This window comes from Scomber japonicus, chromosome 22, assembly GCF_027409825.1.
Source record: "Scomber japonicus isolate fScoJap1 chromosome 22, fScoJap1.pri, whole genome shotgun sequence".
NCBI lineage: Eukaryota > Metazoa > Chordata > Actinopteri > Scombriformes > Scombridae > Scomber > Scomber japonicus.
The window spans coordinates 6,129,456-6,147,604 of NC_070599.1; the positions used below are offsets into that span (position 1 = coordinate 6,129,456).

An 18,149-nucleotide genomic window follows, 5' to 3' on the forward strand; every position below is an offset into this window, starting at 1 on the left:
TCTTCTTTTCATGCCTTTCCTTCCTCTCAGTATTGTTGTGCTGCTGATGAATTTCATTTTTTGTGTCTTTTTGCATCATGTTTACGTGTCTCATTTTGTCACTTGAGAAAAATTTGTAAGAAATTCACCAAAAGCTATCAGGAACTACATATTAAGGAACTAAAACCAACTTTGATTTTGGTTTCCCAATACATCTTGAGTCTCACTATCCTAAAATTGCTGTAGAAATTTGGCCGTAGTAACTTAAGCAGTAATTTATTTGGATTTTACTTTGCATCTATATTGCTCTATGTGGCCCATTCTGTATGATTAAAAGCATCTTCTTACTGCTTATGTTTCCATGTTAGTCACACAATACTTGACAACCATATATCAGTAAATAAGTCATTTTATTCAGTCGTTACAGAAAACAGTCAATACAAGGGTTTCATTGTTGGTGCAGTCCATTCCACACCCAAGGGTGCGGTCATACTGCTCACTTCTTGCAGCGGCCATGGCAGGCACAGGTGAGAGCAGCTACCAGTACCACAAACTCGCTGAAGTCTACCTGAGAGTCTCCGTTAAAATCCAGACCGGCCAACAGCTTGTCCACCTCAGCTTGGTTCTTGGCTGCCTGCACAGACCAACAAAACACCATCAGTACTGTTGGAGATTGTTACAAAGCTTCATCAAATAAAAGGTTCTTTTCTTAAACAAGTGCCTTGTCCAGATCATTTTTACAGCCATGTTAAGTGAAGTTTTAGTATTAAGAGTCTAAGTAAAGTACAAGAGCTTTATTTCATAAAAGAAGGGGCATTGTGTTGAAACTTGTCAATGTTAAGGAGGGACATAATGATTAGAGGGACTCTTCAAACTGGTCAGAGTTTCAGAAATGCAAAATCCACCTTGACGAAACATCCAAAAATGCACAGCTGCTAAATGTTCATTGTTTTTAACGTTGTTTGGTTGCAGATTTGAATGATGACCTGCACATCGGCGAGGTCTGGGACTGTTCTAAAATCTATTGTGTAAATTTTAAAGGAAAAGTACAATGTAACCAAAAGTATTTCTGGCACATAAACACAATATAAAACTGGCTCTTTTAGCATCAGTTAAATCAGGCGAACAGGCATTATGATGCATAGAATCGGCTAAAGGCTGAAAAACACATTTTCTTTAGCTCTACATTTTTTTTATCATCATAGCCTGTTTAGTCACTGAACACTGTAGATCATGTTATGCAGCATATAGTAGATTCAGTGTATGAATATTTGAAGTATGAGTATAATGTGCCAGGTTTCAGTATACTACCCCCTGGTCAGCATAGTTATACCCGTCCCCAGAGGTGAACAGTACCTTGAGCAATCCAGGCAGCTCCTTCTCCAGCATAGTCTTGGCCTCACCCTTGCTTAGGGAGTCCTTATTGCCATCGGCAGCAGCATACGTATCAAAGGTCTTCATCAGGATGGCCATGGCTGTCTCTAACTGGGTCATGGTTGCTGCTTGAGAGGTGGTTGATATGGTAAAGACGAAAATGGAAGACTAGCACCAGTCAACAGAGCAGATGATGTGTCGTGAGTAAAAGAGGAGAGGCGACTCCTTTTATACCTTTTTGTAAACTGGGTTTGTGACCAGTGATAAAACAAGACTAGGGGTTAGGTCAAACTGGTCTAAGTGTTTGATATAGGTGTTGGCTCCAACTCTGTCAACACAACCTCAGTCCAGCTACGCCCAGTGTACATATTACCTCATAAACCATATACAGCTAGTCATTTAATTATTGATTTAAGGAGAGGTCTTTTTATTATCCAAAGCACACAGGCAAGTGATTCTGAGATTGGATTCATTTGAGATAAAGCAAACCATCATTGTTTTATTTGTGCGAGGTATAAACCCTGTGTTGGGTATCATCACTAGATGATACTGAAACAAACTTAAGCAAAGTGCTGCTGCATCAACTGTGGTTGGTGGTCATCTATGCTGCTGTGTAGGGGCTTACTTAAACCACAAAAAGTCCATGAGTGTGCATGTTTGCTTACATGTTTCTTTCATCGCTGGCAGGCCTATCTTGGTCTAGTCTTGTTTCTTGGAATCAGCGACACTATCAGAGTAAAGGGCTGCAAAAGCTTACATTAAAAACAACGAGAAACATTGTGAAAGGTCCTACATTTTGCAGCTACAGTATATTACTCCAGGATGCATTTAAACAGCCTAAAAAAATGAGTTTGAGGCCTGAGTCATATTTTACAATGTTGAAGTCAACATTAAGTCAAACTCATACAAGTCTTAACTGACTTCTATTATTGAACTCCGATGAGCAACATTATTTTATGTAATAGTAGTTCATTATACAGTCCAGTGTCAATATAGATGAGAAGTGATACAGTGTAAAAGTATGAAACATGAACCGTCACATCATGCGGTTAACACCTTTAGCAAGGTATATCAGTGTGTATGCAGTATACAAAAGGAAAGTATACTGTACTGTGATATACAATACATAATTGTTCCTACGAGAAAAGGAGTGTCTTTCTGAAATTAGCTGACTCATTGGGTTAAGTATTTATGTGTTAACCTCATTGCAATCGATAGGCGCCTCTTAGGCTGGTATTTATTATCTTATCAGTTCATTTCTACCTTATTTTCAAGTTAAACCCTGCATGGGTTATGCTGTGGAGACTACAGTTTTTCCAGTGTACAAGCTAACAATTTCACATACTACCTTACACAAGACAGTTAGCAACACTGATAGCAAACAAAGGACACACTCATTGGCAGAAGAATGATATGGTCCTTACATTATTCACACTATTAATCCCTATGGAAATCGTTGGGGGAAAATTGAAAATGTAATTTTGTTTTACCTTTTCTCCAGCAGCAGGTTGTGTCTTCACAGGTATTTTAAGGATTTTCACAGGTGCCTACTGCCTACCCAGAACAATAACATTTTATTGTCAAAAACTACATTTAAACACTTTCTGCACAGGCCAGTCTACCCTACTATCTTACACACGACAAGAAAAGCAAAAACATTTGATCATTTTTAGACAGTAGACATTTTTAGGATGACTGAAATACCATACACCTTCCTACTAGATAACAGGTAAAAAATGTTTCTATTGTCTTTTAAAGGGGACCTATTTTTGCGTATTTCTGTCATTTTTATATTGTTATGATGTCAGATATCTATGTTAAACATGGTCAAAGTCACAAATGGGGCTATTTTTGTAATTACTTAGCACCTTCTACAAGGCTGAGATGCGCTAACTCTACTAGCCTTAGAAGCTACAGCTGAACTTTTTTGGGGTATTGGGATGCGAGTTGATTACAATTATTAAACTAACAACTGCATGCTAATCTTTTAGACCAAAACCTTTATCGTAGCCTTAACTACAGGTTTGTTTGAAGAACACACAGCTAACTGTTAAGTTTAACTTTTTTGTCTGCTCTCAGCAATACTGCCATGTTTCACAAATAGGCTCTCGGGAAATTTTAGAAAATTAACACATAACATGAAATACAGAGCACATGTAGAGAGATGAATAATGTTTCATAATGCTGGTAAATTATGGTCTTAGAAAAATACATTTACAGGAAGAGAATCATTTAAGATTCTCTGTGACCGTTTTGTATTCTGAAAAATATTCTTTGGCCGTCAGATGCTGTTTCCATTTCCTGTCTTTGACCTATTATTCACCTAACCCATAACACCAGTTTCCATTCAGCATCTGTAACATGACCTGTCATTGTGAAACCTGTCTGCTTACTGTGTGCACTACTCTCTGGCAAAAAAAAATAAAAAGCAACTTTATAGTCTGACACAAATAACTTGTAAATAAATGCACAAACACTCCGTTATCATTGGAATTAACTTTATAATAAACCGATCACAAAGATAGATGAGAAATTAAATATTTACAAATATATATAATCTTTTACATAAATGCAGTAGGAGAAGTGAACATACATTTCATATGTGCAGAAAAGTAAAAATAGAAAATACTGGGGGATCTGATTCCCTGCAGATCCTCATTGACTTGGTTTCCTCTCCGTCTGCTCAAAGTAATCGACGGATTCATACACCGGCACCTGACACTGAGAGAGACAGAGAGATTTTTTTTAAAATGCTAGCACAGATTGTTCTGATGGTTCGTTCTGCATAAAGGGCGGTATCATTGACTGACCTTTGCCAATGTGCACGGTATAACCCTGAGTGGGTGTATGCAGTAGGCACCATTAGTCAGAAACAGGATGTCAGTATTTAATAGATATGCCTCAACAGTGGAAGTTGACAAACTTTTTCGCTGTTTTTGACAAAGTACCGCAGTTGGTGTGGCTTACTGTGTCATGGCTTCAGCTTGCAGTGTTTTGCAATCAGGTCCAACATGTATGATGTATGTACACAAAACAACACGACGACACCACAAAGTCTAGTCTTGAAACATGATTTTTAAATAATATATCATCAATTTTTTTGGTCACTCATGCAGTATATTAGATAGCCACTACTACTATTTATTCATAATATTTAGCTTCTCTTTCACCACAGTAAAAAAAAAGAAAAGAAAGGGGAACCAAGACCATGTCTGTTGGTTACCGCCACAGTTTGGTATGCGACTTACCCACTGAGTGGAGCCTCTGGAAGAGGTGGTGCTGTGTTTGTCCACATCTGCCACCTCAGAGTCAATATGTGGAACCTCGTAGATCACTCTGGCTGCTATCGCTGAATCCATGAAACACACACACGTACAGAAATTATGATTAGAATTGTTGGGCAAAATGATGCAGCAGCACATTGCATAGTCATAATTATAGGATAGAAAGTCAGAATTATAAGATACTTAGTAATGTGTAGAAATGTATAGAAAAAAAAGGGGAAAAGCGAGCTTCTAAATGTTGTCCAAGATCAGTTAGATCCTCTCCAATTTGCTTATAGGCAAGGCAGAGGAGTTGATGACGCACTTTGCACTTTACTGAATATGATTTGAACTCATCTTGAAACTGCAAAGACAGCTGTACATTTGTTTTTTATTGACTTCTCCTCAGCTTTGAATTGTTTTCAGCCCCACATTTTAGCTAACAGACTGCTTAGTTTGCACATTAACCCAGGACCGATTTGCTCTCAGCGTGTCAAAATAAATGGTGTTTTATCTGATGTTCTTTTGTCCTCCACTGGCTCACCTCAGTTTCTTTTCTCCTCTGTTATTTGTTCTTTATACAAATTCCTGACCAAAGCCAGTATGAAGGTTGTCATATTCTTAAGTTCAATGATGACACTGTGATTGTGACATATAATGACTAACCTTAACTTGGCCCTGTCCTCAGTGACTTCACTGACTGGTGTACATCTTATCTAGACATGACTGTGTCCAAGACTAATGAAGTGATAGTGGATTTCAAAAAGAATCCCACAATTTTTTCAACAGGTGTGATAAAAGAGCAGACAGTGGAGTATGTACATGAGTATAGTCTAAATACCTGTATACTGTCATTGACGACAAACTGACTTTTGATCACCACATAGCGCCTGCATATCTGCGCCTGATTGCACTTTTATAAGGATGTTTACTTTGAATTTGTTTGAACTTTTACTTTTATTAGCTGGTTTGGCCTTCTTAATGTTTAAAACAAAAATAGACTTCTGGGTATTGTTAAGGTGTGTCGTAAGGTGGGACAATCCTTGCTGAGCTGTCTCACCCTCTGGTTGTGGTGGATTTGAGTTTAGTCTAATATTTGTGGAAGTTTTCATTGTTTATTGTATTTTGTATGTATTTGCTGCTGGACGTATCACTATTTGCCCCTCAGGGATAATACAGCTGATGTTGACCCTTGACCATGGCTTATGTCAGAATTATGACGGGGATGGTAAGTCATAATTATGAGATGTTTAAGTCATAATTATGATATCGTAAGTCATAATTATGAGATACTTATTCATAATGACGGCATAGTAAGTTATAATAATGAGATGCGTAATTCGTAATTATGGGATAGTAAGTTATAATTATGGGATACGTAAATTGTAAATACGACATAGTAAATCATAATGATACGATACGTATTTTGTAATTACGGCATAAGTCATATTTATGAGATACGTATTTTGTAATTACGGCATAAGTCAAATTTATAAGATACGTTGTTTGTAATTACAGCATAGTAAGTCATAATTATAAGATATGTATTTTGTAATTACGGCATAAGTCATATTTATGAGATACGTTGTAAGTACTGCATAGTAAGTCATAATTGTACAATACGTATTTTGCAATTACGGCATAAGTCATATTTATGAGATACGTATTCTGTAATTACAGCATAGTAAGTCATAATTATGAGATATGTATTTTGTAATTACGGCATAAGTCATATTTATAAGATACGTTGTTTGTAAGTACTGCATTGTAAGTCATAATTATAAGATATGCATTTTGTAATTATGGCATAAGTCATATTTATGAGATACGTATTTTGTAATTACGCCATAATAAGTCATATTTATGAGATATGTATTTTGTAATTATGGCATAGTAAGTCATAATCATAAGGTATGTATTTTGTAATTATGGCATAGTAAGTCATAATCATAAGATATGTATTTTGTAATCACGGCATAAGTCATATTTATGAGATACGTATTCTGTAATTACAGCATAGTAAGTCATAATTATGAGATAGTTAAGTTGAAATTATGGCATAGTAAGTTATCATTATGAGGTACGTAATTAGTAAGTATGACATAGTAAGTCATAATTATGGCATACTTTAGTCATAATTATGAGATAAAGCCTCCATATTTTTTTCTTTATAGAACACAATGCTGTAATAATTTTAAAAAACAACAACATAAAAGCATCAATCAGATAAAATGAGATTCTAAAAGGTGAACATGGCATATTTAGTGGCTAACTATACATTTCCTTTAGAAGTACAGTAGAGACTTAAGCAAAGCTGAAAGGACAGTAAATAGTACATATAATCATTAAATCACCAGACACATGACTCTCAATTAATGCTAATGTTTCTCTGTGTGTGATGGATGTGTGAATATGCAAATGTTTGCTAAGACATTTGCAATATCAACTATAGGATATAAATAAATAAATCTGTGTTGTGTTTCCAACTTGTTGCGCTGCCAAAAAAAAATCAGCTCATGTTGGTTTAAGAATTAAGAATTTATATTTAAACCACAGTGAGATTCTTGTTACTAATTACTTTGCAATTGGGTTTTACTATTTCACACTAAGCTGTTGAAGTTGGTGAGCGTCCAATCTCGCTAAACTCTTGGTTAACTCTGAGGCTTCCTGTGTCAGTTTCTTTAGAACTTTTCAACAACATTTTAGCGGCCGCAATACACAAGTTCTTGTTTTAAATGGAGGCTTTTCTTTTAGAAATAGATGCCTGTTTGTATCAGCTTCAGTTGTACGGGACATTACACAATGTGGATTGCACAATGGTAACCGTAACAGACAACAACTTGGTGTTTGACAGTCTGATCTATAGTGAGCTAGATTACGATCCTCTGCTATGTTTCCTTGAAAGTAATGAAAGCACAACAGTCAACAGGATATAATACATTTTCTCATAAACACTACTGGTGATACTCTATCATGCAGATATTTTAGTAGGGGTTAGCACAGGTTTTGAGCTGTTCCGTCTGAGTTTTCTGCTGCAACCCCAATAAATTGAAAGTGAATGGAAATTTGTGCGATCAGAGCAATACAAATTACATTTAAATTGTTACATAAAATACATTCAATTGCATTCATTACTATCGAAATCAACACCGCTGTCATTTTCAAGAAATATTTACAGTTACACCCACAGATGAGTTTGAATATTAATATAACTATTTATACTAAAGAAATATGTCTCATGACAACCAGCATGAACTGTGGATGATCGAGAGAGATGCTGCTGTTGATGCCTTTAAAATGTCATTTTCCAGTGCGATAAAGACAAAAGTACTTTCACTTCCACTGCATTTGGGTAAAAGGCAGACGATGCAGACAATATGAGGCAGAAATACCTGTGTTACCAGATCCCCATACAGGTAAATAAATGTCTGGTGTTCTAATAATAATACTGCACTTTTCTTCTTACCTCGTTTCCTTTGAAGAATGCAAAAAGGGATGAGAGTGAGGAGCAGGACTGGACACACTACAGCCAATGCAATGATCATGGGAGGTAAAGGGGGGGATGAGTTTTCCACTGTTGAGGAGTTTGAGGAAATAAAAAACACAAATATGACAATGATGAGAACGAGATAGTCAATGTTTGTTACATAAAATCCAATTTGTGTATGAATCTTAAAGTTTATATTTGTACAACAAACAAATAAGGTTTGACTTAGTAATATAAATTGCTGTTTTATGAACAGACCAGATCCCATTTAGAATACACTTCATTAAGTTTTTAAAAATCACCTACCCTCTTCTTTGTTGTCCGTGTTGTTGGCTCTGTCCAGAACTCTGATGACAGTACCATTTCCTTTACCCTCAATGATAAATGGTATCTCTACAGTCACCTTGCAGAAGTATATGTCTGAATCCTCTCTTGTGATATTTGTAAAGGTCAAGGTTGAACAGGTTCGGGTCTCCTTCTGCAGAGATCCTTTAGATTTATTTGTTGAGATGATGTCAGTTTTATTCTCCATTTCTGTTTGATTTTTCAGCCAGTTAACTCTCACTCTGACATCCCTGTCCAGCATCCCTGTCCAGCTGCAGGTGATGTTTACTGGGTCTCCCTCCATGACAGAGACATGAGGAATCTGGGTCACAACAAGTGTACCTGTTGATGAAACACCTGTGAAGAGACAGAGATATACATAATTTGAATATTTATCACAAGACTGTACATATTGCATCACTGCAGACGTTAACGTTACACTACAGGAACATATTTTGGGCAGTTTTCAACAAAATCAGAGGATATGTGATTCAGTGTGAATTTTGTGTTAAGTCATCAACATCCAAGTAACATGGTGAATCATCACGTAACTGGTAGAAAAAACAGGATATTCACACCAAGCATCACGTAAATGTTAAAAACAGGATATTCACTCTTTTTTTTTGTTTCTCTTTCAGAATTATACTTGATTTATAATGCTGCTCTGAAAGTTACTGTACAAAACACATTTTTCAGTTTACAAATGGAGAATCAAACCAAATAGTAATTTTAGTATTTACTCAGTGAAGTTATATTTGAATCAAGCTGCTTTTGTTGTCAGGCTGTAAGACACGCTACAACATTATGACATCGTCAGTAAAGAGAAAGATCATTTCAAACACTTGTTAGCGTTTTGTCCTTTTAAAGATATTTTTGAGCGCATATTCTTGCTCAACAGAAGCAGCATGGTTGTATTTGTACTTACTCCAAGATGACAGATCACAGAGCGAGGCGAGAAGCAGACTGCTCAGTAACAGCTTCATCTTTCCTCACTGGTTCACTTATGACTACTGACACTCATCTCTCTACATCAGGTCTGTAAATCCCTCCCAGTGTACACGTACACCACAAACCCACCCATAGACACATACATACACACACACACACACACACACACACACACACACACACACACACAAACAGAAATATACTCGGCATAATCTCATTGTTCAATGTCTTCATCTTTCCTGCAGAGAAGTGTGAAAAACCACTACTTCTATTTGCTTCCTCTTTCAGTTAGGTGGCAACGTCTGTTTTTATCCTCTTAGTTCTCTCACAACAGTTTGAAGACATTCTGCTCTACTTGCTTCACGAAGATACCCTTTTATTGTATTCAAAATACTGACATAAGTATAATAGATACAGAGGAGGGAAGTATTGGAAATGTCAGTGTTTCTCTAAATAGATAAATGTATTGGAATTGCAATGATGGCAGGCAAGGCTTTACTTGTAAAAACTGTATTAGTTAATCATGGACTCCATTTTTAACCCTGAGGTGTACTTGACGTAATTTAATAATATGTTCAATATCAGCATTGGAGCATGCAGGAAGTGTAACCTGTAGCCATACACAATATCATCTTCATTTACTGTGTTTAGAGCCAGTGGTGGAATATATCTAAGTGCATTACTTTAAGTACTGTGCTTTAGTACAATTCTGAGGTACTTGTATTTCCATGTCATTCCACTGCAAACTTCTTCTCCACTGCATTTCACTATCTATTTACTCCACTACACATTAGGATACTTTTACATACTGTATATCTGTTGGACTCATATAGTGAGAAAAGCAAATAACATACTGTAACAACACTGCACTCTAACAGAAGTCCTGCTACATGAGTACTTTTACTTTTGATACTTTAAGCACATTTGGCTCCCACCTCTATGCTTTCACTTCATTTAGAATTCAAGAATTGAGTATTTTTTTACATTGTGGTACTTTTAATACTACTTAAATAAAGGATCTGAATACGTTCTCAACAACTGGTTAGAGGTCTGTTTATGCAGATTTTATGTGATTACACTGTCTTTCAAATCACTTTGATGAGGTTAGTTTGTAGAAAACAGAGACAATCCTGCTGGAAGTTGGTTCAGTTCACCTATAGATAAATGAGTTGTAGCATTCTTGTCTTCTGTTTAAAGTGTTGTTTTTTCATACGACCACTGGGGGGGGATAACATCCTTCTATAGAAGTGCTTTAACTCACAGACCCATCATTGTGTTAATCTTAATAAAATACTTGTTGATGACAAGATGGAAGTGTGTGGACATTCTGGTATTGTAAGGTCATTTTAGATAGAGTGTTAAAAACAGGATGGTTCGTGCAAAGTCATTTTGGGTGAGGCACTAGGAGACAGAAAGCCAGCCTGACTTTTTGCAAGCTGCATATCAGAAAGATGATTGTGTGAATGATAGGCCACTGTTATAAAAAAGGATGTCATTAAAACAGGAAATGTTTGTGTTCTGGTTGATGAGGTCTGATATGTGTATAAATATGAAATGTACGATGGATTTGTTGGGTTCCTTGCAATAAAACACTTCAATTCTACAAGTTGATGCATAAGTCTGATTTTTAACCCTCAGAGAAACGACAACATAAAGTATCTGCAGATAATTTACAAGAATTCATCAGGTGTATAAAAATACTCTGTTGGTAGGTGTATCTGAAAAGAGGATATAGGATGTGATGTGAGTGAGAACTGTGTGCAAAAGGAAGTGTTGACAAGCACGAATGTAGATCTAAACTTGTATTGCTGTTGTTTTTGAGGTCAGTGTGACCAAGTGTTCTTATTTATTGTTGAAAGAAACATCACACTGTAACCACACACACACACGTTAGAATGAGGTTTTACATAGAAGCACTGTTAAATGCAACAAAGCTTCCCCTAGAAAAAGACATTATTTTTCATGAGCATAATAGACATGTAAGCTATTTTAATTTGATACCTAAAATGTCCACACAATCAGGGCCAGTTGAAAGAGCTGATGGGCTCTGTTTTACCCTCAATCCCTGCACTTTCTGTACAATTGTACAAATGTACAGTTTATCTGCAATCAACTTGAATATTACCTGTCCTCACATTCATGTAGCAATCTGAATAATGCAACATGTAAGCACAACGTGTAAATAAAAGTGTTCAAACCAGATTTGGACACAGGCCTCTTGAGGACAGGAGTGCAGTGAATAAAGCAAGGCAAGGCAATTAACAGCCCAGCCCCCCCCCCCCCCCCCCCCCCCCCGCCCATATAAAAACAAAGTACAGAAAAATAGAAAGACAGAAATAACAAAATAGACAAGTCAAGGTTTACCTGCAGTCATAAATATTACTAAAAAAAGATTTTGGTCTGAACTATTCATTGGAGGGGTCATCCTGATGAATAAAGACACTGACTCACATATGTATTATTGCATTTCATCACATCAAGCTTGACATGTTTCTGTTTTTTCTGCTCACTCTTAGCCAGGGATGGGCAGTATTTCTAATACATGCATTTAAAATACATTTTCAAATACAAAATACTATTTTGTAATTTGTATTTCATTGAGATTATGAAAATGCCTTCATATTTTGTATCAAAATACTTCAGTGTTGTGTATTTTTGTATTTTCAAAATACTGTAAAATACTTTCTGTGAAACACTGTGATGACATCTATCTATCTATCTATCTATCTATCTATAAAGCACGAAATCTTTGTCTCTCTGACCGTCTGTGGCACCCTCGCATGGTCAAGCCCCTGTGATACCGCTCTCGGCCACTGGGATTTTTGGCGCTGTTTCACACTTGCTATGGGCATGCACATTGCACACGCTACGAGTGGGCGTTTATTTTCCTTTGCTGGACTGACAGGCACCATAGACATCGTTTGAATGCAACACTGTTTGAGAAGTTAGTTGTGCTTAAAGGCATCAACTGAGGAGACACCACTAGCTAAGGTGGCTAAGGTTACACATACTCCTTTGCTCACACAAGGACAGCACAAGGACTTGAGTTCACAAGCTTTGATAGCAACACTTGAGTTTGCTATTTTCTTTCATTTTTCTGTTTTACAGTTTTTTTCTAGACTTTAAATTTATCCATGTTCTCTGACCTATGAAATATTTCAGTGCTATGGTGACATGACAAGATAATTTCCTAACTCAAACAAGGACATTTACACCCTTTTGCACATTTCAAATAAGAAATGATTGATAATGTCATAATTATTGGCTTCTAATTGGCTTAACTGATTAAATGGTATTAATGTGACAATCAGATTTTTTTTTGTATTGACATTGATAGAGGTTGTGCACACACCAGTTTCAGGTTTATACAAAATGATTCAACTGTGATGAAACTCACCAGAAGTTTGGTAGTGATAGTGTTAAATAACTGAAAAGGTTAAAATGCTATTACACCAAGAGCATAAATAGGTGTGTAGGTATTCCAGTGGTTAGAGCGAATGCCACATATGCAGCTGACCCCGGTTCAAATCCCGGCCGGAGGTCCTTTGCTGCATGTCATCCTCCCTCTCTCTCCTGTTTTCTGTCTATCTACAGTTAAATAAAGGTGTCTGCCGAAAAAATCTTTAAAAAAAAAAAGAGATAAGTATTCTTACAGTAAAGCAACTCTTACCTTTCTTGCATTTCACACAGCGCTTTGAAAAAACTTGAACAGCAACAACACCTCCTCCCTCCTATGACCCACTCCCACCTTCCCTTCCCCTCCACGAACTACAATAGTTTTCTAATATACTTTTCTTTTTCCCCGTGGGAGCAGCTGGAGGTGGAATCCGTAGCCCACTTTTGTCTGTCATTGTCAGTCGTTACTGTCTATTTACGCCTATCTCCATGTGTCATGGATGTATTATAATGCCGTGGATCCACAACAGACTCTCTTCCGGGTAGGGGTACGCGCTCTATTACGTAATGCAGAAGGGGAAAACAGCCAGGTCGCTCAGCCAATTAAATCATTCGGACCGAATGATATGATTGGTCAGAGTTTTCACTGAATACTATAAGAATGGAATAATGATGAGTTTCTATGCCTGGTGGATGTCTCTAAGATTTTAGAGTGCTATTACCTTATTAATAGCATTTTAACCTAAACAAAAAAATGTGTATAAAATGTAACAAAGGTAAGGGTCGCTTTAAGGAAGGATTCCTTGAGTTAGCGAACATTTCTCAGGGCAGAGGTTTATATTGGGAGGTCTCTAACATGAGGGGTCAGCATATCTAATCTGTTGACTGATTATGGGAGGAGTCTCTTGCTTTCAGATGTTTTTCCAGGTAGTGTACAAGTGAAGGGATAGATGAAAAGTATATTAGAGAAAGGTTGTTTAAAAAACTGCCTTGGGGAAAGAAGTATTTTGTAGTATTTTGAAAATACAAAAATACAGTATTTTATTTTGATACATTTTTTGGCTGCTGTATATTGTAGCTTTTAAGGTGGGTATTTGGTATTTTATTTGGAAATACATTTTGAAGTATTTGTGCCCATCCCTGCTCATAGCCACAAGCTGCATTCACAGTTCAGAAAAAAACTAAACGTCCTGGTCTTGTTCAGTGTTCCTTTATAACATTTAGAGAACTACAATTGTTTTCTTTCTTCTTTCTGTTTGTCTTACCCTGAGTCATATGAGAAGAGCAAAGGAACAACAGCTGATTTATTAGATAAAGTGCCAGTGTAGCTTAGCTTAATTTAGCATAGCATAAAGACTCAGCTTGGCCTGTCTCTGTCCAAAAGAGGAAGCATTTTATACTCTGGTGTTTGTAAGCATTAAACAATATATGACACGTAGATTAATGATTTTTAAATGTGCTGCTGGATGGTTTTTTAATGATTTATTTCATAGATGTAAGCTTCATTAACATACCTGCTCATTTACAGCAACACACTGTTAACATATAAATGAAATCAGTTGGAAAGTAACAAGGATGAACAAATAGAATAGAATAATAGAAGATTACATAATATACATGAGCAGCTTCAGTAAAAGAAGTCACTTTATACATACTGTGAGATACTGAAACATTAGGAAAGGTTTTCCGCAGGCTATTGCATCATTATATTATTATTTATCAGTAATTATAAAGCCCTGTTGCTTAACACAAAATATGTCTTGATTTACTAAAGATGATTTTCACACAAACATGCTTAAATTGTCATCTTTCAAAGTATTAACAAAAAATAAAGTACCAGTCATGATACTTATTTAAAACACAGGACAGAGTGTACTGTCCTGTGTGTACAATCCAGTTAAAAGTGGATTTTTTTATATTCTCAGTTCTTCTTTCTCATCTTTTTCCCCTTCCGATTGGTCTTCCTGTCTTCCTCCAGGAAAAGCTGAAACATGAATGATCGATCAGCTCAGACATACCATACCATAATGGGTGCCATACACACACACACATACACACACACACACATATATACTGTACATATATATTTTTTGAGAGAGAGAGAGAGAGAGAGAGAGAGAGAGCAAACACACCTGACAACTCAAAAGACAATATATAAATATATTATATATATGTATATATGTATATATGCATATATATAATTTATATATATATATATATATATATATATATAGGGTGTCGAAAGAGGGTTCGTATAAGTGCGTATAAGCTAGAACCATCAATGGCATGGCTGAATAAGCCATGAAGTAGATTGTGGTGTTGCAGCCTACCTGTTTTGTCTTGGTGAGACTTGGTCAGTCTGTAGTTGAAGTAGAGGAGGGTCAGAACAAGAGAAAGGATGGGCAGACAGCGCAACACAAAGATTAACACGTTCTTCTGGTAACAACCTGAAATGACTCTGTCCAGAACTGTGATGACAGTACCATTTCCTTTACCCTCAATGAAAAATGGTATCTCTACAGACACCTTGCAGATGTATATGTCTGAATCCTCTCTTGTGATACTTGTAAAGGTCAACGTTGAACAGGTTCGGGCCTCCTTCTGCAGAGATCCTTTAGATGTATTTGTTGAAATGATGTCAGTTTTATTCTCCATTTTTGTTTGGTTTTTCAGCCAGTTAACTCCCACTCTATCTGACATCCCTGTCCAGCAGCAGGTGATGTTTACTGAGTCTCCTTCTGTAACAGTGACATGAGGAGTCTGGGTCACAACAAGTGTACCTGTTGATGAAACACCTGTGAAGAGACAGAGATATAGATAATTTGAATATTTATGACAAGACTGTACATATTGCATCACCGCAGATGCTAGCATTACACTACAGTAACATATTTGGGCAGTTTTCAACAAAATCAGAGGATATATGATTCAGTGTGAATTTTGTGTTAAGTCATTAAAATCCAAGTAACTGAAATATCATAATTATGAATTATAATGCTGCTCTGAAAGTTACTGTACAAAATACATTGTTCAGTTTACAAATGGAGAATCAAACCAAATAGTAATTTTAGCATGTACTCAGTGAAGTTATATTTGAATCAAGCTGCTTTTGTTGTCAGGCTGTAAGACACACTACAACATTATGACATCGTCAGTAAAGAGAAAGATTATTTCAAACACTTGTTAGCGTTTTGACCTTTAAAAGATATTTTTGAGCGCATATTCTTGCTCAACAGAAGCAGCATGGTTGTATTTGTACTTACTCCAAGATGACAGATCACAGAGCGAGGCGAGAAGCAGACTGCTCAGTAACAGCTTCATCTTCCCTCACTGGTTCACTTATGACTACTGACACTCATCTCTCTACATCAGGGATGTAAATTCCTCCCAATGTATACGTACACCACAGACCCACCCATAGACACACACACATAAACACACAAAAAGAGAAATACACTGGGCGTAATCTTATTCTACAATGTCTTCATCTTTCCTGCAGAGAAGTGTGAAAAACCACTACGTCTGTTTCTATATGTGTTTATCCTCTTAGTTCTCTTACAGCCAGTGTTTGCTGCACCAACAGCTGATCATTACCACCATTAAAAGAATAGTTAGACATTTTTGATAATGTGCTATTGCTTTATTTTTGTAAATTTATTTTAACATGTTTCAACAATACTGATTTAAACAAAGTACAAACAACAACATAGGAGGAAAGAAAGAAAACAGCAATGATTTAAAAAAAACAAACAAACATACACACTCCTTTAAAATAAACCATTCACATGTCTGTGTGTAAATATGCAGCTGACTTAGCTTAGCTTACAGTAGCTTAGCTTAGCATAAAGACTGGAAACAATAGAACTCAGCTAGTCGGACTCTGTCCAATATAAGCATAAGTATCAAACAAGATCAAATACATTGATTAATAATATCTACACGTGCTCCTGGATGGATTTTTTATTATTTATTTTAAGTATTTAAGCTTCATTACACAGTGGAGATTTTTTATGGAGATTTTTTTTTTTGGGAACAGATTCTAATTTCAAATCTTTTTTTTCATCTTCACTCTGCTTCTGTCTCCATCTCATCTCTTTTCTCTTCCGATTGGTCTTCCTCTCTTCTTCCAGGAGAAGCTGAAACATGAATCAATGATCAGCTCCAAAGGTCAGAACATACCATGTGTGCTGCTATAACATGACTGTAAAGCCTTACATACTGTATAAGGAAGCAGAGTGTGGTGTTGCAGCCTACCTGTTTTGTCTTGGTGAGACTTGGTCAGTCTGTAGTTGAAGTAGAGGAGGGTCAGAACAAGAGAAAGGATGGGCAGACAGCGCAACACAAAGATCATAGGATGTGAATTACTTATAGTGGAGTTTTCCTCTGGTGAGGAGTCTGAGGAAATAAAAAACACAAATATGACAATGATGAGAACAAGATAGTCAATGTTTGTTACATAAAATCCAATTTGTGTATGAATCTTAAAGTTCATATTTGTACAACAAACAAATAAGGTTTGACTTAGTAATATAAACTGCTGTTTTATGAACAGACCAGATCCCATTCTGAATACACTTCATTAAGTTTTTAAAAATCACCTACCCTCTTCTTTGTTGTCCGTTTTGTTGGCTCTGTCCAGAACTGTGATGACAGTACCATCTCCTTTACCCTCAATGAGAAATGGTATCTCTACAGACACCTTGCAGAAGTATATGTCTGAATCCTCTCTTGTGATATTTGTAAAGCTCAACGTTGAACAGGTACGGGTCTCCTTTTGCAGAGATCCTTTAGATGTATTTGTTGAAATGATGTTAGTTTTATTCTCCATTTTTGTTTGATTTTTCAGCCAGTTAACTCCCACTCTGTCTGACATCCCTGTCCAGCAGCAGGTGATGTTTACTGGGTCCCCCTCCATGACAGAGACATGAGGAGTCTGGGTCACAACAAGTGTACCTGTTGATGTAACACCTGTGAAGAGACACAGTGATACATGATTTGAAAATGTATCACAAGACCGTACATATTGCATCACTGCAGACGCTAACATTACACTACAGGAACACATTTTGGGCAGTTTTCAACAAAATCAGAGGATATGTGATTCAGTGTGAATTTTGTGTTAAGTCATCAAAATCCAAGTAACGTGGTGAAACATCACGTAACTGGTAGAAAAAACAGGATATTCACACCAAGCATCACGTAAACGTTAAAAACAGGATATTCACTCTTTTTTTTGTTTCTCTTTCATAATTATACTTGAATTATAATGCTGCTCTGAAAGTTACTGTACAAAACACATTTTTCAGTTTACAAATGGAGAATCAAAGTTATATTTGAGTCAAGCTGCTTTTGTTGTCAGGCTGTAAGACACGCTACAA

General features: G+C 36.4%; 2 protein-coding genes across 2 annotated transcripts; both read right to left on the reverse strand.

Moving 5' to 3' along the window:
- Positions 1 to 475: 475 nt before the first annotated feature.
- LOC128384005 (protein S100-P-like) lies at positions 476 to 1,489 on the reverse strand. Its single transcript, XM_053343588.1, has 2 exons — positions 1,336 to 1,489; positions 476 to 613 (listed from the first exon to the last, which is right to left on the reverse strand). The coding sequence occupies exons 1-2, from the start codon at positions 1,471 to 1,473 to the stop codon at positions 476 to 478; spliced, it is 276 nt and encodes a 91-aa protein (XP_053199563.1). The 5' UTR covers positions 1,474 to 1,489.
- Positions 1,490 to 3,840: 2,351 nt separating this feature from the next.
- Positions 3,841 to 8,167, reverse strand: LOC128384006 (uncharacterized). Its single transcript, XM_053343589.1, has 3 exons — positions 8,083 to 8,167; positions 4,602 to 4,702; positions 3,841 to 4,074 (listed from the first exon to the last, which is right to left on the reverse strand). The coding sequence occupies exons 1-3, from the start codon at positions 8,159 to 8,161 to the stop codon at positions 4,009 to 4,011; spliced, it is 246 nt and encodes an 81-aa protein (XP_053199564.1). The 5' UTR covers positions 8,162 to 8,167; the 3' UTR covers positions 3,841 to 4,008.
- Positions 8,168 to 18,149: the final 9,982 nt, after the last annotated feature.

Coding starts and splice junctions, on each gene's coding strand:
- LOC128384005 (XM_053343588.1), bottom strand. CDS start 1,473: ATGACCCAGTTAGAGACAGCCATGGCCATCCTGATGAAGACCTTTGAT. Junction 614..1,335: donor AGCTGCCTGGATTGCTCAAG/GTACTGTTCACC, acceptor TGGTCTGTGCAG/GCAGCCAAGAACCAAGCTGA.
- LOC128384006 (XM_053343589.1), bottom strand. CDS start 8,161: ATGATCATTGCATTGGCTGTAGTGTGTCCAGTCCTGCTCCTCACTCTC. Junction 4,703..8,082: donor CATTCTTCAAAGGAAACGAG/GTAAGAAGAAAA, acceptor TCATGGATTCAG/CGATAGCAGCCAGAGTGATC. Junction 4,075..4,601: donor CCAGAGGCTCCACTCAGTGG/GTAAGTCGCATA, acceptor TGTCTCTCTCAG/TGTCAGGTGCCGGTGTATGA.